We start from the raw sequence: 27,461 nt of genomic DNA, 5'->3' as shown, positions 1-27,461 counted from the left end.
CCGGAGACGTCGAGGCGCTACTAGCGCCCGTATCTATCAGGCGGCTGGCGACTATCGTACATATTGCGGTCCTGAGGTCGCAATTGTTGCTGAAGAACTGATTGCTGGTGCTGCTGTTGTTGCTGTTGGTGTTGCTGCTGCTGCTGCTGCTGCATCTGTTGTTCTCTAAGCTGTACCTCACGCATATCCTGGACCGGAGTTGCGTAGGCGCTCCGAGCGTCGTATGCGCTCGGCGTGTAGCTCCTCGGCGGGCCCGGGTCACGGGGATCCCTGCCCGGCACTGGCGTGGCGTATCTAGGATACACGGGAGTCTGAGATGGCGGCGGCTCAGGAGCTCGAGAAACTGGCGCGTATTGAGGTATAGGAGGCTGCATTTGCCGATGTTGAGGATAAAGGTCTCGTGCATCGCGCAGATTCATAGCATCCCTCGGGTCATGTCCTCGCGGCGGGGCGGGAGGAGCTGCCCAGGTAGCTTGTGGCGGGACAGAGCTACTGGGATGAGGCGGCTTAGGCGTTGATGCATGCTGTGCAGCCCAAGGTGACTGAGCAGGCGGGGGCTGACTGATTTTCGGCGCTCCCCAGCCTTGAGGTGGCGGTTGTTGCTGCTGGGGCGGCATGCCATGCGCAGGATGTGACCAGCCCATTTCCCGAGCGCCCATCTCCCTGGCGCTCATGTCCCTGGCGTTCATCTCCCTGGCGTTCATTTCCCTGGCGTTCATCTCCCGGGCGTTCATCTCCCGGGCGCTCATCTCCCGGGCGCTCATCTCCCTGGCGCTCATCTCCCTGGCACTCATCTCCCTGGCACTCATCTCCCGGGCGCTCATTTCCCGAGCAGCCATCTCACGGCTCATCTCGCGACTGAGATCTCGGTTATGGCCCATCTCTCGAGCGGCCATCTCACGACTAAGATCTCGGCTATGACCCATCTCACGGCCCATGTCCCGTCCCATGTCCCGTCCCATATCCCTGCCCATGTCGCGCCCCATGTCACGACCCATCTCACGGGCCATCTCAGCTCTCATATCACGTGGCATGTCTCGGGCCATGTCCCGTGGCATTTCCCGAACCATATCCCGCCCCGGCGGTGGAGGCGGTTCGTGCGCACGTGTGACTGGAACTTGCCCGTAGTGAGGTGGCGGCGACACGGCGGATGGAGGCTGTTGTGCACCATAGCCATAGCCGGGTTGAGATTGGTAAGGCATCTGGGCCGCCTGGACTTGAGGCGGATATGGGTGACTGATCTGCGGGGAGTTAATGGCCTGCTGGTGCGGAGATGGATACTGGCGCGGCGGCCGCCCAAAATACTCGCGATCGCGCTCCATTCGGTCAGTCTGAGGATCCAATACCATGTACCTGGGCGTGCCAAGGGGCTGGTGCTGTGGCTGCGGCGAGGCAGTGGCATGGGGCTTGAGCGATGGCATGGACGATGGCGCTGGAGGCGGATTACGACCATAAGGAGTATTATAAGGCGATACTTCTGCCATCTGCTGCTCGCGTCGAATGTGTGTCGGGGGAGGCGGAGGGGGTGGAGGACGATTATTCTGCGGAGGCGGCGTTGGTGATGGTTTCGACGCCGCTGTCGGCACTTCGCTAATTCTCTTTGGCTTTGGCGGGGGAGGGTCGTCATTGAGCAACGACATGATGCTTGATGTCTTTCGTTCGACGGGCCGGGGCGGCATAGACGCCGTAGCTGGCGGAGTTGGCTGTGTCGGCGGCGAGTTGAAGTGCTCTCCTGGGCTGTTCAGCTCAGCCACAGACCGTGACAGTGCGGACAGGGGTCGCGTAGCAGGAGGCGAGGGGTTCATATCGTTGAAGAAACGAGTAGGTGGCTGTTGGAGAATAGCCTGGAAGGGCGCCTGCGAGACCGGGGGCGCAGCTCGCGGGGGGTCTGGATGCCGGATGATGGGAGAGTTCTCCTGTCTCGGAGGTTGCATGCGGCCCGGACCCGGCGAAGGGGCGAACGTTTCGTACGGCGATCCCACACCTGGTTCCTGCTTAACACGCAAGGGGGGCGCACGCTCTGGCTGACGAGGTGGCTCCTTTGCGGGTTTCAGCTCCACCATCTGTCGGTCGGGCTGAGTGTCCATCATAGAACCAGGCAATGGATGTCTGATGTTAAGAGACTCGGCAACAGGGGTCGAAGGTTGCGATACCTTCTGGACTAGTGGAGTTCGCGAGGGTTGCTGGAGAGCAGGCTCGCGCTCCCCCTCGGGATATCCGAACGGTGGTGCACGTACTGACCGCACCGAAGGTGACATTGCCTGCGTGACAGGCTGGACAAGCGGCTGGACAGCCGGCGGAGCTGTTGCCGGAGCCTGTTGGGCTACCAGCGGAGTTTGCGGTGTCTGTGGGGGTTGAGAGAAAGGTGACTGGGCCGCCGGTTGCGGCTGCGCTACGATGGGTACATTGAAGCGACCGGCCTGGGGTGGTGCCGGTGGAGCTGGTGGTGGCTGCTCCATCTTAGGCGGAGGCACATCTTCCATTGGCGTATCAGGCGTGCTTATTGGGCGGTTGGTAGGCGTCGATGTGTCGTATCGCTTCTTGACGTTTGGAGTAGGCGTGGGGGGCGCTGGGAGCTTCTCTCCACGCGCTTTCGCGCTCTCGGCTTCGGTCACCACACCCTCCCACTCTGGGTTCTCCCCCTTCTTACGGGCGTAGTAGTTTTTGACCTGTAGAGATGATCAGCATTAGGGAAAATAGCAAAAGAACACGAGTGACGTACCATCACCGTAGTCTTAGTTCGCATGTGGTTAGCAATAGCGGCCCAATCACTTCCAAACGAGCCGAGCAGAGCCGGGAAGTCCGCCATCTCCGGTACACTCCAGTAGCTCGACGCTCCAGAATTCGCCTTGTGCTCAGAGGATGGGGTCTGCTGCTTAATATCGAAGGGTGTGATCACTGAGGGTTGCGGTGGTTCCGGTCTCAACTTGGGTGGGGCCATAACCTCCGAGATAGGGCCGGGGATGGGCGATGGGATGGCCCGCTCCGGGCTGACAATCGGTTTCGCTGCTGAAAAAGGCGCCGGTATAGTGACAGGAGGCATGACCGAGGTTCCTGGGGTAGCTTCGAATTGGTTGGGTGCGTGTGGCATACCCCCCTGGGCTTGCTGAGCTGCCCATTCTGCCGGAGGTTGGACGCGAGAGCTAGAGCGCGAACGGTTGGTTTTGGCAGTGGTTGCGGGCGTCGATGGTGCAGCTGCAAGTGTCTGGTTCGCACGCTGTTGCTTCTGTTCCTTGTCTTTCGCAGCACGGCGACCACGCTGCTTACGCTCTGGTTTCTCGCCGTTGGCACCTCGGCGGCTTGGTGTTGACGTCCCTGTAGCCTCACCATCGGTGGCCGGCGTGGCCTCAGAGTTGAATGTGGGGGCAGCTGCTCGTCTAGGGCGTCGCCTTTCACCATTCTCGCCCATCTCGTGGTTCTCCTCCACTTCGTTGTCGCCATTGCCAAGCTCCGAAACAAGGGCACTTGATCTCTGTTTGCCACGGCCCCTCTTACGGGTCCTTGGCCGTTTCTTGAGCTTCTCCTTGAGGTTCAATTCGTCCTTCTCCTTCTTCAGGTAGTAGAACTGAATACTCGTGCCAAAGTCCCGGTTTGGCAGTGGATCAGCAACCTTACCCCATTGCTTAGGGAATTCCAGATAAGCCTTCTCAAAGAGGCCGACTTCCTCGTCAGTGAAGTTGTTGACCGGTGGTAGAACCTCCCATGCTGCCACAATCTCGTTAGGTTCGAGGAAACCCGTGTTGTCCACATAGAACTCGTTTTCCCTTTCTTCGGGAGTTTGAAACTGGAGCGGAGGGATGGCCTCCTTTGCATCGATTCTATACTTCTCTTTCTCGGCTCGTTCCGCCCGCTCTCGCTTCTCGTCCTCGACCCGTCTGGATTCTTCCAAAATTCTTTCCAAATCGCGTTCTGATGCATATCTACTGCGCCTAGTCGACTCAGGCTTGGCTTCGCCGTTCCAGCCGACCTTATGGGATGGTGCATCAGACGAACTAGGAGTGAACCTGTCCCGGCTCTTGATAGCAGCCGGGTCGTTGGAGGTGGTAAAACGGAGATACGCCTCGTAATTCTCCGCATACTCTTTCTGCAGCCTCTGCTTCTCGGGCAAATGTTTTATGGCGTTATCTTCAAAGTCTTGCATCAGGAAAGCATTGAATGCGGTAGCAGGTGTGTTCAAAGACTTGACGAAGTTTTGGTCTTCAAACCACGGCTTATCGTCAAAATCAGGTAGGCTCGAGAGTGGCGGAGTATTCATCTGAACACGCACAGTGTCAAGAGCTCGCGAGTCCATATCATCAATGTCGGTTTCGTCGTCATCTTCCGCAGGTGTTGGGGTACTGGTTGCACCTCTGCTGCGATCGGTTGACAAAGGAGGTTCATAGCCTGGGTACAGGGAGGATCTTCGAGACTTGGGAGAAGCAACCCCGTTGGCCCGGTCAGTCTTGGGTACGCCTAGCAAGGTCGCAGTTTGGTCTGCCTTTGGTGCTTCGACGATATCTTCCATAACCACATCACCTTCATCTGCTTTTGGCTTTTCATCAGCAGCCGCTGGCTGCTGATCGACCATGTCCACATCTTGTTCGATAGAAGGATGAGGTACTTCCGCCTTGGCTGGACTTGGGGGCAGGGGGGACTTCAATAGCACTGGCGAAGCTGCTTTCTCCGAGGGTGCCTTGACACTGGGCGCCTTTTCACTGGGCGCCTTTACGCTAGGCGCTTTTTCACTGGGCGGCTTTTCACTAGGGAGTCGCTCAGATGCCGCGGTCTCTTCCTGTCCCCCCATCACCACATCGACCGGAGCTTCTTCCGGTTGCGGCAGAACCTCTTCAACTTTCGTCTCCGGTGGGATTTTTGCACCGTCCGGAATAGGTCCCACCATGGCCAATAACCCTTCAGACTCGAATACAAGCTTGTTGACGGCCTCGAGGGATATCGAAACGTGACGGACAATTGCATCCAGAGGGACAGAATCCTCTCGAGTTTCCAATTGTTTGAGCTTTGCCTCCGTTTCGCCCATCTGGTCGGCGATATGATCCCCCATTTCTTCATCATCGGAGTCAGATGCTTGTTCGATGATTGGCGTCTTAATCTTTTTATGGGGGCGTTTGTGATCTCGGACCTGGTGGGTGCGAAGCGTGGGCTTTCGCGAAACACGGGGCTTCTCATCGCTTATAACAGGCGGCTTTTTGTCCGTAGAAATGTCCTTGGTGGATTCTTGCATACCAATATCCGCCCCTTTACGCCCTGGCTTCGCGAATGTGGGCGACTCCTGAGCTTTGAAGGTCTCGTCGGGTTTGTGATCTCTATCCCCCTGGGGACCGACTGGCTTGGCCTTGATCTCGCCCTTGTCGAATTCCTCGCCTTTTTCCATACGATAGGTCCCTCGATTCGGGGCATCGGATGCTGACGACTGGAAGTCGGCCTGGGTGTCGCTGCTTCGGGGTCTTCTGTCGCCTTCGGATTGCTGGTCTCCAGGTCCATCGGGGCGAAATCCGGGGAAACGACTCGACGACACGAAGCTTTGCGACCTGCTAGCTTTGGGTGACTCCGGGCCTCGCTTTAGGTTTGGATTAATCCACTGCTTGGACGAAGGACCAGGTCGTTGTGCTCGAGGGCCAGAGGGTATCGCAGGACTTACTTCAGAAAAAGCAGCTTTGGACGGCCCGGTGGGCGGTAGTCGTGCTTCGGAAATTGCCGAAGGGCCGGTAGGAGGGCGTTCATCTTTCAGCGCCCGAGGCCCTGTTGGAGGCGCCTTGGCCGTTCCAGTATTAGCCTCGGATATCGATGGTGTCCTGTTGGGTACAGACCCAAAAGACGGCGCGGCAGGTGCAATCGGAGGAGGCGAAACGTCTCTCGCAGACTGCGGCGGCTCATGGGAGGTTCGATCCACCTTCATGCGCATGTCACGCTCGCGAGCCTCACGATCATCTCGAGAATCACGTGACCGGATATCGCTGTCCATAAATCGTGGACCTTCACGATCTCGATCGTCCCGGTCCCGGTCCCGGAAGCGCCCATCCTGAGAGCGAGCCCTGGGTCCGGGTCCATATCTGTCGCGATCCCGATCCTCGTAGAATGGCCTGCCGCGGCCTCGGTCTCCCCAGTCGCCCCGTCCCCTTCCCCTGCCTCGTCCACCGAAGCCGCCTCGGTAGGATTGCGGTCCAAATGGAGGATCGGAGTTGGAAGATCCAGCGGAAAGTGGGCCATCCCTTGAGCCCCTTCGTGCTCGCTCCGCGTCCACCCCGAGCGGTGCATCACGCGGATCCCTCGAGTCCCTGAAATCCCTTCCTAACGGTGGCGACCTTCCTCGGGGCGAGGGCCGTCTGCCTCGAAAACTATCTCTGTCGCGCCAGTCGCGTTCCCTTTCTCTACTCCGCTCGTCTCGGTAGGGCGGTCCATCGCGCCTGTCTCTAAAATCGATGTCGCGATCACGTCCACGGTCACGGCTGTCGTCGCGCCACCCACGCCCCCGGCCTCTACCCCGGCCACGAAAATCTCCACCGCGACTGGGACCACTGGGTGCGTCTATAAGCGCTCTGGGCCCTCGCGGCGTGTCCCGCGGGAGCGTGTCGCGGAATCCATCTCGGTTGGCCTGGAAGGATGCATTGTTGACGCGGGTTTCCGCCGAAGTCCGCCGCGGCCCTCCGTCGCTATATTGCGAAGCACGGTCATTGTAGCGGTCAGGGGAGCGGTCGCGCGATCTCGAGCGACGTGAATCGCCATCATATCTTGACCCTGCATAGCGGGAAGCCCTAGGACACGTTGGAGGATGAGTAAGGGAGTAACGGTTAGGAGAAGAACGCGTAGGCGAGAAACTAGGCCTCCCGGGATGGCCGCGGCGAGGCCCATAGGTTCGTTTACAGGGTAGAATATTTGGCATTTGCCCTTCATAATCACGGACGGAATGCGAAAAGAATACATGGTGGGAAGACAAAAGGCGCGGCGACAACAATTTTCATGTAGATGCAACAGAGTGGGTAGGGTTCAGGTAACAACAGGTTTCGAAGACACGTACATGGCCAGTAGGGCTCAGGGACAGCCAAGATATGGAACAGCTCTATTGAGTTCGCATGCGAGCTGGTTCGATGTGGATGCGCCGGAGTTGAGGTTGAGAATTTGAGCGCGAGACACTGCTGGTCGAGGTGGGTATAGTGGTGCAGAAGGTTGATCGGGTGGTTGATGTTGAATTGAAGAAAAGCACCGGCAAGGGCTTTTCAGGCCTGGATGCCACCGCCTAGTTTATCGAGAGATCCAAACCGGTATCAGATACTCTTGGAGAAAAGAATGCGACCCCTAAGATGTTGCTGGCCCCTTCATTGGGCGTGGTAATGGTGATTGGAAGCGGTCGCAGGTATTGGGTGGAATCTCTTGAAAGAGGATTGAAGAGGCTGAAATTGAAGATCTCGAAAACACCTCTGCACAAACACACTCTCACTGCACACACCACCACCACACACACCTACCAAGTACAACCATACCCGTTGTCTCGCGTGGCGCTAGGTGCTTGACGCTAGGCCCGAGCAGGGGGAGGGGATGGACATGAACGAATCTCTGCCTAGGGCCGGCCCAGGTATCGATGTACCGGGCCCCTACCTCAAATCTGTCTCCCAAGCTTTGGCACAAACACGCATAACAGCCCTGCAGTCTGGTACGACACGGGCAGGCAGGCCCCCCAGTCCTGCCAATCGGCGCCGTCCATTGATGGATGGAGGAGGGAAGGGGGCTGGATTGGATGGATGGATGGATTGGACGATGTACCCAGGCTATCGTGGTACCTACCTATCTTGAGAACACAATCAGCAAGCCCATTGAAGGTTGCAGGTGGTATGTAGGTCATGTACGGGCTCGCATGCAGGTTAGGAGGTAGAGATTCTGGCTCCTGGCACCTGGGGAGGTACCTAACAGGCAGCGGTAGCGTAGCACTATCAGCGTTACATAACAACCTTCCTTAAAGCCTTGGAACCTTGAAATCCATCAAACGGATCAATGAGAGCAGCGCTAACAACGTTAAAACAAAATCGGCAGCCCAAATCTCGAATCCACTCTTTCTTCAGAACATTACGCCCGCATCTGCAGAATCTGCCACCACCCGGGCACTGCATCCGTCGACTGTACCATGGCTTAGGGGCCCTCCTTGAACCTACACCCAATCCACAAAGTCATGCTGCCACGATGTCTAGAAATATCGATAAAAGTTTGTAAACATGCCTACTAACAACTGTCAAAAGTCTATAAACATCAATGATGGGATTAATCGAACGAAGATGACTCAAGCAACTGCTGCGGACATCGGCTGACCGGACGATGTAAAAATAATTGAACGAAAGAAGAAGCAACGAAATGTACAGGCAGAAAAGTACAGTACGTACTGTCCACTCGCGGTTCTTCTTACCCTTGTATGACCTAAAACGCCGACTGGGCATGGGACATGACACAGTGACTCAAATCTGCGAATCGTGGGGTCGCAGCGTACCGAACCAGGCAGGCAAGCTGGCAAGGCCGCAAAGATAAGGCAAGGGCGCTGGGTTCGTAGCCAGCTGTACAGTAGGCTCGGAAGCTCACGGCGAGTCCCAGACGGACAAGTTCACCTGCGCTGGGCCTAAAATGCTAGCCTTTCTTCTATTTGCGCAACTAGAAGAACATTTTAAATTCGGGGGTTTCGGTCCTCTCGTATCAACTGCCATGCGCCAGCCTCTCTGTGACACATGCCATGGCATCAAATGGACATTTGATCAAATTGACCAAGCATCTATTCAAGTTAAGTGCGTATGTGAGGATCGTACGAGCCGGTCTGGGAAGGCGACCTAACACCAAGCTGACGGCAATGTACCCTCGACAATGTGTACCTAACCTTGGGCACATCCAAAATCCCCAATTCTTTATTTTGATCATGGGGACCCCACCCAACTCGCCAATTCTCTCTTCGATGGAAAAATGTCTGCCAAGTGACGGGTCGAGTCACAAGCCCCACATTGAAATACACCAGATGCAATTCCAGGGTCCCAGGGCGCTGGTGATGATGACATTTCGAGATTCGTGGGAAGGACTGGCGACTGGCGACTGGCATAGCATGGATTGATATTTGAGAGCATCAATGCTATTTCTCTACCTTGGTATAGCGTGTGGTATTGTATGTACGATTTACATCCTCCAAACATCTGAGATTGAGGGGTGTTGGGCCGACTGCGAAGAATCTGCTACCTCAGCGACTTCCATCCGTCGTGGTTCGATTCATTATATGGGTCGCTTAGCGATTCTTCCAGGGCTCTCCTCAAAGACAAAATTTGAATAACGACCTCGACAGCATGTCCGATAGATAAATACTTCTCCAACAGAGAATACCGAATAAGTGAATATCATCTAGACTGGACTGATCGTCTTGAAGGGAAGATTCCATAAACGTCAATCCGCCTTTGCCCCAGTTTCATTTTCGGGGACCTGCATAGACTAACCCAGTCGCAAAAGAGGGATAATTCGATTCTACGGTAGTGCGCGCGGGGTGTTAGTCCAAGAAAAAAAAAAAAACACTCTTTTCGAAAAATAAAAAATAAAAATGGCATCAACGCAACCACAAACCGGAGGGGATAACCAGCCCCCCTCCGGCGCCACGGCCGCGGTGCTGGTTCCGTCCGACGAGCTGCCCCAGGATGCGCAAAAGGTGCAGGAAATCGACTTCAACGCCCTCCTGGCCTCGGGGCGCCCCATCACCGTCGACGATGTCATGACCTCGATGCCGTTCATGGGGTTCCAGGCCTCCGCCATGGGCGAGGCGGTCCGGATCATCAACGGGATGCGCACATGGCGCGGCGACGTCCCCGCGGATGCCGACGGTGCCGCCGCCACGCCGGCCAAGACCACCATCTTCCTGGGCTACACGTCCAACATGATCTCGTCCGGCCTGCGGGGCATCTTCCGCTGGCTCGTGGAGCACAAGCACGTGAGCGCCATCGTGACGACGGCCGGCGGCGTCGAGGAGGACTTCATCAAGTGCCTGGGCGACACCTACATGTCCGAGTTCAGCGCCGCGGGCAGGGACCTGCGCGCCAAGGGCCTGAACCGGATCGGCAACCTGATGGTGCCCAATGCCAACTACTGCGCCTTCGAGGACTGGCTCATGCCGATCCTCGACACCCTGCTGGAAGAACAGGAGGCCTCCAAGGACACCGAGACCCCCATCAACTGGACCCCGTCCAAGATCATCCACCGCCTCGGCAAGGAGATCGACGACCCCTCCTCGGTCTACTACTGGGCCTACAAGAACGACATCCCCGTCTTCTGCCCGGCCCTCACCGACGGCAGCCTCGGCGACATGCTCTACTTCCACACGTTCAAGGCCTCGCCCCGCCAGCTCAAGGTCGACATCGTCGAGGACATCCGCCGCATCAACACCATCGCCGTGCGCGCCGAGCGCTCCGGCATGATCATCCTGGGCGGCGGCGTCATCAAGCACCACATCGCCAACGCCAACCTCATGCGTAACGGCGCCGAGAGCGCCGTCTACATCAACACGGCCCAGGAATTCGACGGCAGCGACGCCGGCGCCCGGCCCGACGAGGCCGTCTCTTGGGGCAAGATCAAGATTGGCGCCGATCATGTAAAGGTCTATCTGGAAGCGTCGGCGTGCTTCCCCTTCATCGTCGCCAGCACGTTTGCCAAGAGCTATGAGCCCTCGGCCCAGCCAGCTGAGCCCGCCAGCACTCTGTGAAATAAGGAAAACATGGTTAACGAGACATAGAATGGCTGAATGGGCCAAAAAAGAAAATAAAATACTTCAGGTACAGAAATATTACACAGTAGACAACATCACGAGAATTACGAGAAGCAATATCTCCTTAGTGGCGAAAGCGCTGCTCCCATCAGATTATGCCGTGTTATGCGTGCCAGGGCTCGCTTGGTGTCATTGGAGTAATGCTCATCCCATTGAATGGTTATTTCATTATACAAGTGCTGACTGCCATTGAAACGACGTTTATCCAGTCACACACGATACATTCATGGGAAGTATTATACCAAGAGCAGAAATGTTTGATTTTATTCCACCTTGACGAAAGTCCTTTCCTAGCCATGGGCTCGCAATTTCTTCCTCGTAGCCATTTCCATCGTCTAAGCCGATGCGATGTAATAAGAGAGCATATCCCATTTCTCCGTAGGAGATAGTAGTAGCTCCTTCCGTCTAAACCCTGCCAGGTTGACCTGCCTGCCCATCGCAGCTAATATCGGGCACATCTAATTACAACGAAAATACCTCCCCATCCATTTCCAGTTTGACGCCAGCCGCTAGAACACATTGACAACAACAAAGACCTAGACGCTTCCCAGTAACACCTCCTTTTGCCCCAATCATGCTTGCCGGTCAGAACAATCAGCCCTGAGGAGAAAACGGGATGGATGTGTCTCCCCTTTCCCCACGAGTGATCTCGGCACGCCGCACCGTTACACTCCGTGGAGGGGTATCATCCAATGTACCCCAGCCCGCAGGACTTTCAGCCCTTCCGCTGTCTCTTGTGTGCACGGCCAGGGCTATCAGTCAAATCCTCGCGCAATATCTCCTCGGTCCCGTTAGGGCTTGGCGACTTGTGGCTCGGGGTATTGGTCTCCATGATCCGACTTCCGTCGTTCAGGCCGCCCACACCAAAGTCATGGTGCGGAAGCGGATCATTCAACGGGTCGAAACTCACAGGGTCGGCACTCGTAGGGCCAAAATCGAAATCGTTGGTCGGGCCGTCACCGTGGAAGGCGTTGGGGTCGAGGAAGAAGTCCATGCCTTCGTCGAAGTAGCTGGTGTTGTTGGGATCTTCAATGCCGGGAATTTTGCCCGAGGGGCTGTAGGGACCGAGCATACTCTGCAGCTGATCTATATGCTGGCTTTGCTCTTCCTGTAGCTTCTGTAGCTGGTCAATCTCATCCTGGGTTCGGGTCATCTCCTGGACGTTGGGCGGCGGAAATGCCGCCGCCGACCGGAGGATGGGGGAGATGGCCGAGCCTGTCGAAGCAGGGACAGGTGAAGCCGAGCCTTGAGGCTGATTGCCATAAGAAGCTGTTGGAGATGATCCGTTATTGCTCTGAGCGCCCGAGATAAGGCTAAGCATGCGGTTTCTCTGGTCGTCGGTCATTGAGTTCGAAGCATTGGCACCAAGGTTGGGAAGGTCGACAGAGTTGTTGCCCTTTCCAGCATTGGTGTTGACATCTTGCATGATTCGCATCATTCCTTCCTGTGGATTTGACTGGAAATTTTGTCCCAAGTATGAGGGCGTGTTGGCGGCGTCGGTCGGTTGATCAAACAACTCGGTGACGGTGCCCATGGGCGGTTGTTGGGAACCCGCGTAAGGGGGCGGCGTGGCGCTTGCAGAAGGAGATCGCTTGAGCGGAACACCCTGTTGAGGGAACGATGGCAGCAGACGAGGCCGGTTCTTGGCCGGTGTTGACATGGGCGTCGACTGCGCCGGCTGCTGTTGCTCCCACTCGCTCAAATCTACCACACTGCCCTGCTGCTGCTGGCCGCTGAGCGGCATATTTAAGTTGGGAATGATGCCAGCAAAGAGATCATTCACGTTGTTGACAACCCCCTGTTCTTCCAGCGGCTTCCTAAATACGTTGGCAAGGAATGTTAGGATCGCATTGATCGAATTCTCGTGCCGGTTGTGCATGTCCTGGAAGAGCTTAGCCTGGCCGGCAAGTTGGCGGTGTTGGCCTTGGAGACGAGTGATCTGCATGGCAATGGCCGCCTGCTGTTGCTGTAGGTTTTGCATCTGGTCGCGAACGAGAGCAAGGTCCTTCTTCTGCAGGGGGCCGGACTCGGGTGCCGGCAGAGCACGAGTCGATGGGGCTTGCGGGGTGAAGGCCTGGTTGATGCCCTCATCCAAGATAACTCCATCTTCGTCGCTGTCGCCATCTCCTTCCTCAGGCCGTTTTGATGACTTCTTCTTCGCATTGCCGCTCTTGGGCTTATTGATAAGCCACAAGAGATTAGGGTGCCCGCGCCGAAAATAAGGGTTATAATACTCGCTGGGGCTCTTGTTCTTGCGCTCGCTTGCCTTCATCGAGTTGTCTGATAGACCAACCTTCTTGTGGAAACCATACATGTTCAATTGACGCACAAAGGAGGCATAGTTGTTGTGCTTGAACAGCTCCGGGATGAGTGTCTTTGCGAATTCATCTTCGTCAAGTACGATGAAAGAGTCACCTTTCTCTGACCAACGGATCAGCTCCGTATTCTTAGACTCCTCCAGAAAGCTGTATATAAAGTTAGTGACATGATCGTCAGGGTGGGAGTAATTGATTAGCCTTCATTACCTGTTCAACTTTTGGACAAACGGAGGGATCTGTTTCCGCTTGGACTGGGACTCCCTCTTGGCCCGTTGAGCCCGCTCTTCGAGCACCTCGATGTTGTCATGCTCCTCGCCGGCGTTGGTGCTATTTTGTTGCGGGACCTATCGGATTTCGGTGTCAATAACAGTTACTCCTTCCCTCGGGAGACACTGGGATAATGGGGAATAAACACGGAAAGCCGCTTACCAGACTCTCATCACCGTACGCCCAAACGTCAGACTGCTGCTGCGTGTTGAAGTGGTTCGTGACCACCAGCTGGTTGTTATTCCCACGCCTAGCCAGTGCTGTCGACGGTGTGGTGCCAGGCGTGCTGCTGGGGTTGAACTGGCTAGGCGGCGACAGCATGGGGTAGTTTAAGTTGTTGCTGGAGTTATCCATGAAGCTGTTGACGTTGTTTCCATTCCATCCGTTCATGGGATCTGGCGTACTCGTCGGGGGGTAGTAGGTCTGCTGCTGATGTTGTGGCATCGTAGGTGCTGGTGCGCTTCCCGGTGCTGGCCGCTTCCTTGGGTTCGGCGACGACATCGGTACATTCATATGTATATACTGAGGAGGAAGCCCGGCCTGAAGCATTCGGACTGCGGTAGCTAGGTATTCAAGATCGAAGGGCGCGAAGTCGTCGTACAGCGTGGAGTTGGGCGTATTTCTCGAGACAGTGGTAGCCTTCGCTGAATCGCAAATGCAGCTAAGGCTGGCAGGCGCAACCGGGCTCCAATTGAGATGCAAGCTGCGCAGAAAGTTGGATTGACTGTATTTACGGACGACGTCGCAGGCTATTATTGTATTCTAATATGGAGGGGTATCGTATTTCGGTGTAGGCGGGTCCCGAACTGGTTGGAATGCCGACTTTCTATTCTCGTCAGATTGCGCCCAAGGCATTCAGCAACAACCAGGCGGCGGCTGCTGCAATGCAATGTACCCTCGAGCGGCCGTATGAGTAATAGAGCAACAATCAGGCTGCTACCACACCCGCAGCGGCACTGCACCGCACAGATGCGCACACAAGGCTGATGCAACTAGCAAAATTGTCATCTATTGCCTTACGCAAGGCTCCAGCAATGTGATGTCAATTGGGTTTCCGCTTAACCGGGCGGGCGGCCGTCGCGGTTCGACGGGAGGATTGAAAGATGCGCGCGCGCGGGCAATCGAGTAGAGAAAGGCGGCGTGGGATTTCGCAGCTGTGTAGCTTGAAGTGGAAATTTTTATGTGCCGGAGTCGACGGAGAAAGACAGAGAGCGAGTTTGATCGATTCCAGGGATTGATTTTTCGGTTTCTCGGTGTGGAATTGAATGAATGATTTGTTGACTGAGAAGATAGGCGACCATCCACACCCACGAAGCGATCACCCCACACTGGCTGAAGTGAGCAGACCTTATATCTCCCCCCGGGTTTTTCGCAAGTATGTAGATCAAAGACCAGAGACACGGGCACAATATATGGACAAAAGCGCAGAGGTGAGATTGAGTCAACGTCGCTCGTGAGAGAACGGATTCTTGGTATATGCTGGCGTGAGCTTCGAGACAGCCAGGCAGGCGCGCTTGTGTCTGGCGATGTCGTCGTCTATAGAAAAGACAGAAAAAATGGTTCTTCTGCTGTACCGTTGAAAGCCGGATGTATCAAATCGAGTGCCGCGAATATCAAGAAAAAAGAACAATCAGCCCGTAGCGCAGATTCGACCACAGCTGTTGCAGTTTCTCTTCTATCGGCTTATGGATCGGTGTCTCGCGCACTCCCCTGGTTTCTTCTTCCCTTTTGTTCCGCTTCGATGGTTATCCGTTTGAGAGGGGAACAAAAAAAGAGATTGTTTTGGCTCAAGTTTTGCGACGAGCGCTTCGGACGGTGAGGTAACTGCTGCTTTGCTGAGCCGGGCCCGGAGCTACTGTACAGGCAAGGGCAGTGGACACGCACGGCAAGCGACCGCTATGTGGGATAAACCGGATTGCCCACTGACAGCACCTATTTTGTACCTTTGATTATTCCACTTGCTCCCGGTTACGCCACGGAAGCAATACAAGATATTTCTTTGCTGTAGGCCCTTTGACCGGAATAATAGTCGTTCGAGATGGTCAAGACTTGGCCGGTTTGTTCTCGCAGGGGTTTGACGGGTGCCGCCGTAGATATCTCGAATGCTGTTGGTCTAGCACTCAACACAGTCCTGCAAAGTTGCGTAGTATTAGTACAACCAACAACGACAACCGTTCAATCCGAAGCCCACCTGCACATGTAACGCTGCAACTGGTCGAAAAGAGGGCGATGCGGCTCAGCCAAACAGGTATTGGAAGGGTCGCGATTCAAGATTCCTAACGGCCGTACACCAGACTGGTCTCACTCCCGCCTTGTGCCTTATTCTTCAAGGCTGGGTATACATGTCAGTCAACTCAGCTAGAAGGCATAACTATGTACATAGTATGTTTGTACATACAGGACTGAGACAGTGGAAGCGATGAAAGCTGGAGTGAGTGCGGTATGGGCCCAATACAATGGGATGATATGGTTTTGTCGCAAGCAGGAGGCACAGAACGAACGGCTGTTTCGGATGAGAGAAACTCTGCATATGATAAACGCTTTGTGGAAATTCGATGTTCGCTGCCTCGCATTTGTTGAATATGTGTCGCTCTATCTATCTCTTTCCCCTCGCTCTCTGACCGTCTTCTCCGGAGCAAAAATACTGCCCTCGTCCTTGTTATTTTGTGTTTAATTATGTAGCCTACCACTCCAGGCCTACGAACATGAAGGAGGTAGCTATTCCCGCCCCTCAGTAGTAGTAACACTTCCAACTCTTTACCTCGCCCCCACATACCTGCCAGGATCTGAAAGTCGCATACCACTACGAAGCGACGCCCATGTTGGTGAGAATGGCCTCTTCTATACAAAATCGTTTCAAGAGGGACCCTTACCCCTGAACTATATTCTCTCTGGCGATCTGGTTTTTGTAGGTGCTATCTATGATTCCGGGCTCTCACTTCTCTGCCAGCGGGGGGATCTTTTGCTCCTGAAGGCCACTCTGCCCCATTCACATGCGCCAGGATCCCCCGTCAGACCAATGAAAGGCTCCGGAGGTGAGCTCCTATAAATACGGCGGCGGTGGAAATAGAGTTTGCTGTGATCATGGGCCGGCATTACGGTCTCCTACGAACGGACATGGCATGATTGACATTACTAGTGTAGCAATAGCTGTCACTTCTTGGTAAAGCAGCCAGCAGCATTCATGAACTGAATTGTAGTAGTAGACGATCACGATCACGATCACGAAATCAATCCATGACGTGACCTATTGATAGCAAGACGCGTGTCAAGACGAGCAATGGTTGATTTTCAAGGCCCCCACCCAAACATTCGTCGTACTAGTAGCAGAGCAAATTTTTTCTACGCGCATCTCTGAATAGCTTCAATTTCAATTCGGGTATCATAATGCATCCTACATGCTACAGCACTGCTCTCTACCTCTCCGTGGACACCACAGGCTCCACTATGCTCGGCATTATCCGCCCGACCCGCACATACCGAGGGGATGGAAATCGTGATTAGTATAGCGGATCGACGAGGCGGGCAGAAAATTTTACCGGGCCCCCCTGCCAGCCATTGCGCTCTGTCGGGCCAGTTTCTGATTCCTGGCCTGGTCCCATTCACGACCGCTGCCACCGGACCTGGCTTCTTGTTGCGCCTTCTTCTCCTCTTTGAGAGTTCTGGCCTTTTCACGTGGGTCGATCACCACGAGCTCCTCGTCCGCCTTTTTGCGATAGCTCAGGTCCTTGCCCAACTTATCGGCTGCGACACTGAGCGAGTGGCCCATCCACCCATCGTCGTTATCGTCCTCCTTCTCAGCCTCGGCATCAAACCAGGACTGACAACCTTCAGCCTGGCAGGATGCCACAGTCTCAGATGAATCTAAGGACACTCTGACCAGCTGGCTGTGGCGACTGTACGCTTCCTCTTTCCATCGGTGTTAAAGGCCAACATCCTAGTCTTTGGTTTGCTCCAGCGCGGGCTCCTTTTCTGGCAATTTCAAACTTCGAATGAAGCATTGTAGCCTGGCCTGGCTGTCACCTTCCTTTATGGTGGCCTTAATGAGTCGCTGACAACAATCAGGATCAAGGAAAGATACAGCATACAGGAAGGGGTCATCTCCCTATGTCAACTGCTTTGACACTTCTTTTGTCATGTCTCGTTCTGCTACTGTATGTGCATCCTCCTGATGAATATCACAACACATGGCATCAAATCTCTTCTGATGACAACCACAGCATGACACTATGCTTCATCCAAATGACAGTCTTTCACCTGTCAGCTTCTTCTTTTTAGTGTGTGATCATGGTACTCTCCAATATCATGTCATCTAGTGTTCATCTTCTCATTCTTTGGAAGAACATAAGCTCGTCGCATTGATCTCGAATGATCTCATCAACTCTCAATGCTGCTCGGACACTATGCCAAGGTCTCAATCGTCACCTCTCCAAACCCGACCTTTTCCTCTCTTGATCCTCAGCCTGCTTCAGTCATGAAAGGAAATTGGCTGCCCTCATCAGGCTCCCTCATTCGCATGCCACAAGTCCACCCGCCTGGTGAGTCTCAGTCAGGAACAAAACAGCCACTCAAAAGCATGTTTTCTCAGCAGTGACACAGCATCTCGGCACGGTCTCCAGCCAGGATGCAGGGGTGGCAGTGAGCCCTCACATGAAATGGACTGTCCTCCATGCATACATGGATGCCACTGAATAATGAACAGACTAAGCAATAAAGTGTTAGTATCTCATGAGTAGCTCATAAAGCATGATGTGAGAAAGCTCCAAACATGAGAAGAGTAGTTGGAAAGCCAAACAAACATCTCATTAGTAGTTGAAACCAGAAGGGTTAATATGTATGACTCCAAAGATGGGACACGGGCATGATGATAAGGCGATTTTGTGGAAGCGACAGCCCTTTTATCGTGGAATGACAGCAGTGCAAATATCTTAAAGTGCGGAATATTTGCCAATATCCAGTTTGGTGTCATCCAATGGTGGTCACAAATAGCAGAAAAATATATGATGAGTGGAAATGAATATGTCGCAAAAAACTGATTCTGAGTTCAAATACCCAATTTGCTCTGTTTATGTGAATACTTTTCGTTCTCAGAGAAACAGCAATGCACGATATCTTCACAGCGACAGCCGTCACTATATATCGAACATCTTCAATCTCATTAACGCGTGTGCTAACAAACAAATAGCGCAGACTGGATGAGGATACGATGAATCGACTCGCAGGCGCGCAATGGCATGCAGCGTAATCGTATGTGTCTTCGCACACAGACGATATTGCCAAACGCCTGCCTTTGTGCAGGCATCTCTGAGAGTGAAAGCTCTGACAGTCATGCAGGCATGGGCAATCGAGTGGGTGCAGCCACCTTGCTGCAGATCCTGGAAGCAAAATGGAGCAGAAGAGACATAAATGCCATCATATCCAGGGTCTGCTTAATGGGAATATCCAGGTAGGAATGATGCCAGTCCCCTAGAAAGAAAATGTCATCCAAATAGTGCCAACCTGCTGCTCCTCCACAGCATCAAAGCAAAGGTGTGTGCTCCAGTCTGATCGACAGGGATAAATCGCCAACAGGTCGCATGCCGGAAGCGCGTGCTGGCTCGCCCAACAGCCGACACTGCTGGCTCCGATTTCGTAGCATCAGCAATGCTGAAAACGCAAATGGCACGCGCGGCTGGCTGATGTCTCTCATCTCGCAATATCGCAGCGCTCCTGACGCTGGTGTCCCTTGGTGATCAGTGGCTGGCAGCGCCACGCTTGAACTGCAGGAATGCTGCATGAACTTGAGAGCCCATGGAAGCTGCATGGGCTGGCTGCAGATGTCATGGGCCGCTGGAGTCATCAAGGCCGTTGGACAAAAACAGGGTTAGCGCTTGTTGGAACTCATCGCCTGCTTTGATGTTGCGACCGTAGTACTTGTCCTTGAAGAGGTACGTCTGTTCTTTCACGTCCCATGTTTGTAGTCCACATACGCGGACACCTAGCTCTCGGGAGGTTGTTCCCGCACACTTTCGCCTCTGCGAGTCTCGTTTTTTTGAGGTGGCTTCCACTCCATACTGTCTCGTGCCCATCTTCAGATCCATGATGCATGGGCGTTTCATGCCCGCTGTCAAATCCTCCAGCAGCAGAAAGAATTTGATAGACTCCTGCCGTGTTTGGGCTTCCTTGGGATTGACAGGCCTGGGAATCTTTTTGACTTCCAAGGTTGGGCTGGGAAGCTCGGACAGGCCTGCGGAGGAGTGATTGGATCGTGCCATGGTAAATATCTCTTCTTCCTGCCCCGGCTCTGTCGACGAGACGATGTGGCTTCCGTTGGTTTCCGCATCGCCCTTATACCCAGCGTCATCCACGTCTTCGAAGTACTTGAGTGCGCCACGACTTCCGGACACATCATCTGGTCTTCTTCTTAAGCCAGTTCCAGAGTACCGACGCTTGCGCCGCTGGTGCGGGAACTGATCGGTCATTGTGTCAGCCTCAGGTGCACTAGTTCCTGTGACATCCTTGACCTGTTCCGTGGGGTCAGCCTCCGGGTGGCAGCCCTCCAGCCCAAGATCGCTCTGGGTTTGAGTGAGCTGAGGCATAGGGCGCAAAGGACTGTGGCCGTGGACTAGTTCGACAGAGTTGCCTGGCTCGGCTCGGCATCGCTCCAATGCAGGATCGGAGGCACTGGATCGTATAGAGCCTGGATGTGCATGCCTTCGGGGAATAGAGCGCTGATGCGAGGCTGGTCTCTGATGCCTTTGAACCGCGATGGGCTGTTTCAAGAACGCATCATTGAATACCTCATTCCGCAGCCGTTTATTGACAGTTGTGGCTCCCCAGCTTTTAGCATGGCGATCCTCAAGTGTAGGCCGTCGTACGAGTTCACCATTGACTCCCCGTTTCTCGTCGGACTTCTCCATAGTGTCGAAACAAGCAGCGGCATCAGATTGGCTCCTTGCTCGCAGTGGAGGGCTTGTGCCTGAAGGCTGCAAGAAGCTCCGAGGAAGAATGTGCTGGTTATCCACGAATGTCACAGTTGGAATTGGTGTTGGCCCAGACTGCATCGATTGGCTGATGACTCTGCGATGTTCTTTAGCGGCCACTGTGCTGGCGAGTGTATTCTTAAGCACCTCTGGCTGTAGCCGGTCATCATTTGGCTGAACAGTGTGATCGAGCTCCTTTTCGTCGGTGCCCAGGCTTTCGTCCTTTTTTATAATCGATTTGCGCCGCGATTGCTTTTGAAAGGTGACATTGAGAACACCAATATATCTGCAAATTTCATCAGTCAACTCTTTCAAAATCGCCAATGGCAGCAGGAAATGCAAGACAGCATCACGGGAAAACTCTCGAGAGGAAGGTGGTCTAACCTTGGCAGAAATGGCAAAAGATCGCGGTGAAACCGCTCAATGTTCTCATAGAACTTATTCTCGCTATTGTTCAATTGCTTACACACAGCGCGCTTAGAGAACCTCCACAATGTTGTATGGCCACCGACCTGGTGCTTGTAAGGTATGAGCTCAATCGCTTCCAGAGGTGCTGCAGGCTCGATCTGGTGGTCATGCACTTGAACGAGGTCTTCATGGGTGGCACGAGATGTTCTACTGGGGGCGTACGCCCTCTCACCGTCTTCATGGTCGTCTTCGATCGCACTCTCTTGGTCAGCTAGGCCATCCGCGCACCTGGCAAACCCGCTGTCGCCGCTGTCGCAAGCGGTTTGTCCAGGCTCATGATGGCCCGGGTGTCCGTCGCCTTCGGGCTCATTGGCTTTAACAAGCCAGGGACCGGGGCCCTCCGGATTAGAGCCTCGATGGACTGGCGCCGGTCTCCCGGCCGTTTCCCTTCGCGGCTGGGCCTTGTTCATTCCCTCCAAGCCTTGATGTGGCACGAATACAGCTGAAGATATCTTCTCTTCGCCGGAGAACTCCCCTTCTTCGGGTGTCTCATCGTGATCAGCCGTAGAAGTCAAGCCCCTTCGTGGCTGTGTTATGCCATCTTTCAACGTAGCGTCTGTATCGGGTGTATCATGCCCAGCTTCGGGTGACTCTTGGTTCCCTGTTGGGTCGTGATTTTGCTCCTCCTCGTCAAAGGCCCCCGATGTTCGTTTCACACTGAAGTAATCGGTAGGTGCTTCCCCCGCCTCAGACGGCGACTCGACAACAGAGCTGGCAGAGGGGAATGAGTTGGTCCTGCCCGGAAAAAGGGGACTCCGGACCTCCTGATCTATCAGGTTGGCGACATCGTGAGCAGACGACAAGGTCAGATTGGTTTCGTGGTGATTCGACGCGTTTCTTGCATCTTTGCGCTTGGCCTGGCCATCGGGCAGACCTTCTTTAAAGAAGCGAAGACTGTGGCTAGCTTTGCGACTGCGCGTGGGTTCCACCCCTGCTAAGGCTTCGGCAATGGACTTCTCCACTTGGCCAGCTTCGGTGTCGACCAGGTCGCCATTGCCAATTGACCAGGCTTTCTCGGGGCCCATTGAGATTGTACGCTCTTGCCTCTCTTGCCTCCATGTCCTATACTGGGCGCGAGTATCTGTAGGGACCGTGTGGCCGTTGGACGTGACGATGGTTTGGTTTTCGTCGCCAAAAAGTTGAGAGAAGGCATGATCATCTCCGTTGGTGGTTCCATTGGCGCCTGTGGGATGAGTCCTAATCTCCTTGTATGTTCGTTCCAGGGATCTAGGCCTCCCCTTGGGGTCTGACACGAACTCATGGGCCGAATCGAAACGCGTGTCCGTCAACGCCGGCATGGCAGGCGTGCGTAGGGGTGTGGCAGGCATAGTATTGCTTTCCGGCGACGTCGTTTGCGCAGCGGACGACTCGGGGCTCGTGGAGGCGTGGACCAAGTTGGCTGACGGCGTTAGGGACACGCCGCGACACTGGTTGGGCAAGGCATCGCGAGATTCGTTTGAGGGCCGATCTGAAGGCGTATCCGGAGTGTTCCTGGGCTGGCTGTTGTTGGCGACGTCGTTAGTACGAGTAGGACTTTGCTCCGGACGTCGCGTATCCTGCTGTTGAGTATGGGACGGCAAGGAAGATTGGTTAGGAGGAATGCCTCGAGCAGAAGCGAGCGCCTGGGTCAGCAACGAAGGCCCATTGGATCTGATGGAGACAGTGGGAGGTCTCGACTTTTTATTATTACTTGGATCTGCGACTGGGGTGGTAGACTCAGAAGAAGAAGAAAGGGTCGATATGGAAGATGTACTATTAGGCAAAGAAGTACTTGTACCTGGCCCCGCAGGCGAGACATTGCCGGCGGGATGGGCAGGGAGAGGTACATGGGAATGAGATACAGGAACCGGGGAGGTAGAAGTAGTATGGGTGTCATTCGTGGTCCCAATGATAGCGGTTACAGCTACAGATTCAGGTTCAAGATTGGGACTCGCGCTATCCACGTCTGCCACCACGTTGCTTATGCCCGTTGCTGTATTTAAACCCACGCCCGGGGTGCTAGCGCTGGTAGTGGTAGAAGAAGTGGTAGGGTGAGGAGGGTGAGGGTGAGGTGATGGTGATGATTGTGAGGGTGCTGCTGGTGGTGCTGCTGCTGCGCTGGGCACGATAAGCATTTGCTGCTGCTGCTGCTGCTGTTGCTGCTGCTCCGGCTGTGCAGGATGCAGATCAGAAGATTGGCTCATCGGTGCAGCACATGCGGCATTTTCGGGGTGGAAAGGCGGGCTAGACATGAGGTAAACATCTGGCGAATGCTAGGAGAAATGGGAGAGAGAGGGATGGTTCGCAACAGCGTGTGAAGTGTGTGTGTGTGTGGTGTGGGACGACCCTGGGCGCTATGCTATCTCTCTCTCGACTCGAATGGGGGGAAGGAGGGGTGTGGAATGCGAATGATGGACGGGTGAAGCCGCACACAGAATAATAATCGTATGGGTGGAAAGGGAAATGATATCAGCGCTTTTGGGGGGGGGGGGGCGGATTTTCATGGGGTGGGAAAATGTGAGAAGTCAGAAAATGGGAAAGCGAAAAAAAGAGAGCCTGATACGGCAGTACCTCAGAGGTGGCGGGCAGGCAGGTAGCGTTGGGCTCGGGTTGATTTTTGGCGACCATTACCCTGAAATTAGCAACTAATATTGGGGGATTCTTAGGCAGTGGAGCGATGCCGGAGCTCCGTGCCCCCCTCAAGGTAGGTGGTACCTGTCAAACAATACCGGCCCAGGTAACGAAGCACTTGCTTCCAACAGGATGCATGTTCAATTTTCACAAATGAAGGGATGAACATGCTTTCTCGACTACGTAACACTCCAGTCCCGAGCACGTAGACCTGCATATGATTGATTCTACATATTCACTTGTCATCTCAACATGCAGTGAGTCAATCATGACTGAACACTATGGCTCAGCACAGGTAACAGGCACAGGCACAGTCAAAGGCGAAGAAGAAGGCCAGAGAGGTGAAATGTCCACGCCATATCCTGCTTAGACTGATGATGCTACAGCAGAGCCGGCGGGTCAAGTCGCATCAAGTTACATGTTCCCCAGCCACGTGCGTCGATAACCCGGGTTATGAGATTGTTTCGCGCTTGATCTGAGCATGTGGAAAGTTAATTCGAACTCGAGCTGCCGTGCAATGGGGCCCGATAGCCGTCACTACCGGGTCTTCTTGATCGAGATCCTACCAAACTCCTTCAGGCCGTTCCCTCACTGAGCCCAATCTCCATCCATGAGGGAGTCCCCCGAGCCCCCATAGGTTGATTTGTTTGTGTAGTAGTGCCAGGAACGTCCCAGCGATCCATCCTCTCACCCACTACGGAGTACGTTACTGACACCCACCCCGGCTCGCGACGGCGTTTCCAGAAGAACGGAAGAACAGAAGAAGGACTACCACCTAAAGTATGTACTGACTGACATGTAAGTCGGCGATAGGGAACCCACTCACACACCCACTCTCACACCCACTCTCACACCACCATTCATCCATATGCTTATTGCAACCGCAGCTCCCCCCTCCCTCTCCAATCTTGCCCGTTTAAGTTTCCGTCTTCTCAGGAAAAAAAACATGGTTTATGATGCAATTTCTGGTTCTGATTGTCTCTCCTTTTGACCGCAACATCCACATTAGCTCTCTTGGAATTTAGGCCCAGGGCCGCGTCCGAATTGCCCTGGGCATGCCCGACACGTTGCGCCTTCCCCGGATCTTACAGGCTAAAGCGGATCAGCCAGCTCCTCTTGGTTTGCTCTTAGGTAAGTATACTTCCGAGTAAGTATAGTACACACATGCCAACATTGACGTTCGCGCCAGTTCCACCACAGCCCATGTCATGTCGTGCCAGGCACCCAGACGTGTACGTCGCATATTGCAGACCCCGTATATTGGCCCGTTGCCCCCGTGCCGTCATGTCATCTAGGGAGCTGGCGCCGGCGGCAGTGTCCAGTTTGAGGCGTGCGAGCGTTCAGCCTTCTGAATGGTCTAGTCTAGCTGGTGATCTACAATAGTAGCTGATGATCGCGACACTAAGAATGTTCTTGTTGGTCTGGGGGTTTTCCTCCAACGGCCCCACGCGGGAAGTGGTTCCGGGAAGTTCGTGCCAGCAGCCCGCTTGGTGTTGTATACAAACATTGTCGGGCTGGCAACACGTTGTTGCCCTGTACACAGACAGCATATGGGTGTTGTCTGAAACTGGCCCCCGGGAGCATGTTGACATAAACCAAATGAGACAGAGACCGCAGCCAAGCCAGCCATGCCGGACGTTGGAAGAGTGCACCCGGGGGCTTGCTTAGGCGGTCGACACCATGCATCTTTTCGCAGGGCTTGAGATGTCCTCATGGCCAATCAATTGTCAACGTGCTCACTTCAATGCCGCGGATCCGGTAATTTACATGTTCTTCGAGACCATATAGCCCACTGACCGCCCAGCTGGAATGCAGTCTCTCTGTTCATTGCTCATTCCGTGAACACTGCGCATTCCTACGGCCGTTGCCTGATGCAGGGCCGATCATCTTGCGTCAGACCGCTGGAGTGTGTCTGTCATATATCCAAAAGGTTACGTGGAATATAGAATGGCTAAGGCGGCCCCCCTGGCTTGCCGGCGTGGATTACATAATGTCATATAAGGGGCACCACAAAGTGACTAAACTTATATCCGCGCCACTGATATACCTATATGACGGTTGATTAACTTCGAACATACGATACAATCCGAGCCCGGTGCCTCCGCCTGTGGACATTCCATGTTTCCCGCCTCCCGCCCTCTTCCGAATAATCCATATATCAAAGAAGGTCTCGTATCAGGATTCACATGGCTTATAAAAGCCCGGAACTGGGTTTGGCAATAGCCTACAAAATACCTTTCATCCACAATAACCCGACAGACAATCTTCTATAGTACAACTGTATCTAAACCCGCAGAAACTTGTAGTCTTCTGGAAAAGAAAGACTTAGAAGGAGAACTAATTGAACATGTCGCTGTAGCGGTACATTTAAGTGCGTGCTTTGCACGAATATCACTTTTGCGCCTGCCTTCCTCATTAGATCGTGGTCTTTGCGATATGAAGAAAGCAAGTCCGGGTATATATCCATCCGTAGGTATCGCTCTGCTCCTCGCTCAGGAGAAAACAAACCAAAAGCAATCAGAAAATCAACGGCTCGCTCGCTCGCTCGCTTGCATGCTCTGGTCCATGTCTCTCTCTTCCTGTTACTGTTCTTTCGAACCTCGCAGCATGACAAAAATCGGTATTACTCTCCTCCTAAGACAGCTCCCGGTATATCGTGAACCCCCAGCGCTGATTATTATGCTCCGCGAGGCTCCGGTTCACGTTCGCCTTCTTCTGGACGCGCCCGTGCAGCTCCTTGAAGCCGTAGCACAGCGCGTTGATGAAGCCCGTCAGCTGCGTCGTCGCCTGCAGCACCGACAGGAGTTGTGATGTGTCCCCGTGCAGCTCGACGAACCGGTTCGCCAGGCCCGGGATCCACACCAGCATGTAGGTCAGCGGGTAGATCGAAAGCACGAGCCAGTGCCGCAGCTCCGTGTCGAAGTGATGTTGGCGGCCGCCGGTGGGCTGCGCGGAGCCTGCCACCGAGCGCTGCGAGTTGGTCCGCGTGTTGCTGGGGCGAATGGCGAACTCCTCCCGGCTGGGCGTCTCGACCGTGTCCATTTGGAATTCTAGATCCTCTGATTCGAGGAAATTGTGTTAGCAACAGACTTTCTCTCTCTCTCTTACACCCCTTGAACCCGTAGGTAGTGCCACTCACTTGCTGATACTATAGTAGCCGATGGCCAGCTGATCTCCCTTATTTTGGGCCGACCCAGCTGCGCACTCCGGCTGTTCGTCCTCTTTCGAGTCCGAACCCGCAGCATGACCTTGATGAAAATGTACAGATAAATAACAATGATAGCTGCGAAAATGACGAAGCGCCAGCCATGCCCCAAGGCGTAGCGCAGATACGGAGGGTCACCGGCAATCCAACACCAGTTCCCCGAGGCAGGCTCCATCTTGTTCAGAGCCAGAGCGATGGTTCCTGAACGCCTTCATAGTCAGCATCACCGAACTTTGCCTTAGATGATGGTATGACTAGGAGAGACATACCTGTAGTAAGAGGGATGACCCAAATCGACAAGCACACGCCAAGCTTTACGAGGTTGGAGACTCGCATCGGCCAAGTGTAATAGTTGAATGTCAAGAGGGTCACCAGCACTATAGCGAATATAGAGAAATCGGATGCCTACTCAACACTTGTCAGTCATATGGTTCGTAGACAATATATATCTCGGGTTGGGTTCCGGGGAGACACATACCTGGACTGAAACCTGACCGGTCCAGCCATTAAGACTGCAGAGCGGCCCAGTTGATATTGGAATGTGCGAAGTGACGACTCTTATCCCCGATACACTGTTGTTTGTCGAATTGACGAACTCTGTGCCATTTTGTTAGCATCCCAGCATACAACAACATAAAAACTCCACCGAACTGCAGGCGCAGCAAGGGCAACCGGCTATACCACTCACCTGCTATCATCAAGTTGAGCACCAGCGCCTCGCGCAGTGCATTCTCGGCGGCCCCTCCCTTGACGACCGGCTTGGCGACCGAGCTGAGCCAGATCATGAGCACCAGGCCCGTAGCCAGGGACGACAGCAAGCTGAGCACCAACGTCGGTCCCGCGACGTGTTCGACCCACCCCAT

At 54.3% G+C, this 27,461-nt stretch overlaps 6 protein-coding genes across 6 annotated transcripts; 1 reads left to right on the top strand and 5 right to left on the bottom strand.

Annotated features, from left to right (window-relative positions):
* Positions 1-20: 20 nt before the first annotated feature.
* On the bottom strand, positions 21-6,727 carry PG985_008838 (uncharacterized protein; the record flags this gene model as incomplete). The annotated part of the gene is made up of 2 exons (XM_066828606.1): positions 21-2,669; positions 2,723-6,727. Coding segments are annotated over 2 exons (6,654 nt in total), but the record flags the coding sequence as incomplete, so codon positions are not given.
* Positions 6,728-9,553: 2,826 nt separating this feature from the next.
* PG985_008837 (uncharacterized protein) lies at positions 9,554-10,705 on the top strand (the record flags this gene model as incomplete). The annotated part of the gene is made up of 1 exon (XM_066828605.1): positions 9,554-10,705. The coding sequence occupies one exon, from the start codon at positions 9,554-9,556 to the stop codon at positions 10,703-10,705; it is 1,152 nt and encodes a 383-aa protein (XP_066683517.1).
* A 778-nt stretch (positions 10,706-11,483) lies between these two features.
* Positions 11,484-13,797, bottom strand: PG985_008836 (Heat shock factor protein; the record flags this gene model as incomplete). The annotated part of the gene is made up of 3 exons (XM_066828604.1): positions 11,484-13,233; positions 13,315-13,430; positions 13,516-13,797. The coding sequence occupies 3 exons, from the start codon at positions 13,795-13,797 to the stop codon at positions 11,484-11,486; spliced, it is 2,148 nt and encodes a 715-aa protein (XP_066683516.1).
* A 3,091-nt stretch (positions 13,798-16,888) lies between these two features.
* On the bottom strand, positions 16,889-17,122 carry PG985_008835 (cyclophilin type peptidyl-prolyl cis-trans isomerase/CLD; the record flags this gene model as incomplete). Its single annotated transcript, XM_066828603.1, has 1 exon — positions 16,889-17,122. The coding sequence occupies one exon, from the start codon at positions 17,120-17,122 to the stop codon at positions 16,889-16,891; it is 234 nt and encodes a 77-aa protein (XP_066683515.1).
* A 2,050-nt stretch (positions 17,123-19,172) lies between these two features.
* On the bottom strand, positions 19,173-23,014 carry PG985_008834 (uncharacterized protein; the record flags this gene model as incomplete). The annotated part of the gene is made up of 2 exons (XM_066828602.1): positions 19,173-20,601; positions 20,700-23,014. The coding sequence occupies 2 exons, from the start codon at positions 23,012-23,014 to the stop codon at positions 19,173-19,175; spliced, it is 3,744 nt and encodes a 1,247-aa protein (XP_066683514.1).
* A 3,013-nt stretch (positions 23,015-26,027) lies between these two features.
* Positions 26,028-27,461, bottom strand: PG985_008833 (uncharacterized protein; the record flags this gene model as incomplete). The annotated part of the gene is made up of 5 exons (XM_066828601.1): positions 26,028-26,452; positions 26,533-26,799; positions 26,868-27,003; positions 27,077-27,195; positions 27,287-27,461. The coding sequence occupies 5 exons, from the start codon at positions 27,459-27,461 to the stop codon at positions 26,028-26,030; spliced, it is 1,122 nt and encodes a 373-aa protein (XP_066683513.1).

The sequence above is a fragment of the Apiospora marii genome (genome assembly GCF_038362585.1).
Source record: "Apiospora marii strain CBS 49790 chromosome Unknown utg000005l_segment0_segment0, whole genome shotgun sequence".
Lineage (NCBI taxonomy): Eukaryota > Fungi > Ascomycota > Sordariomycetes > Amphisphaeriales > Apiosporaceae > Apiospora > Apiospora marii.
This window is presented reverse-complemented; position numbering and strand designations above follow the sequence as displayed.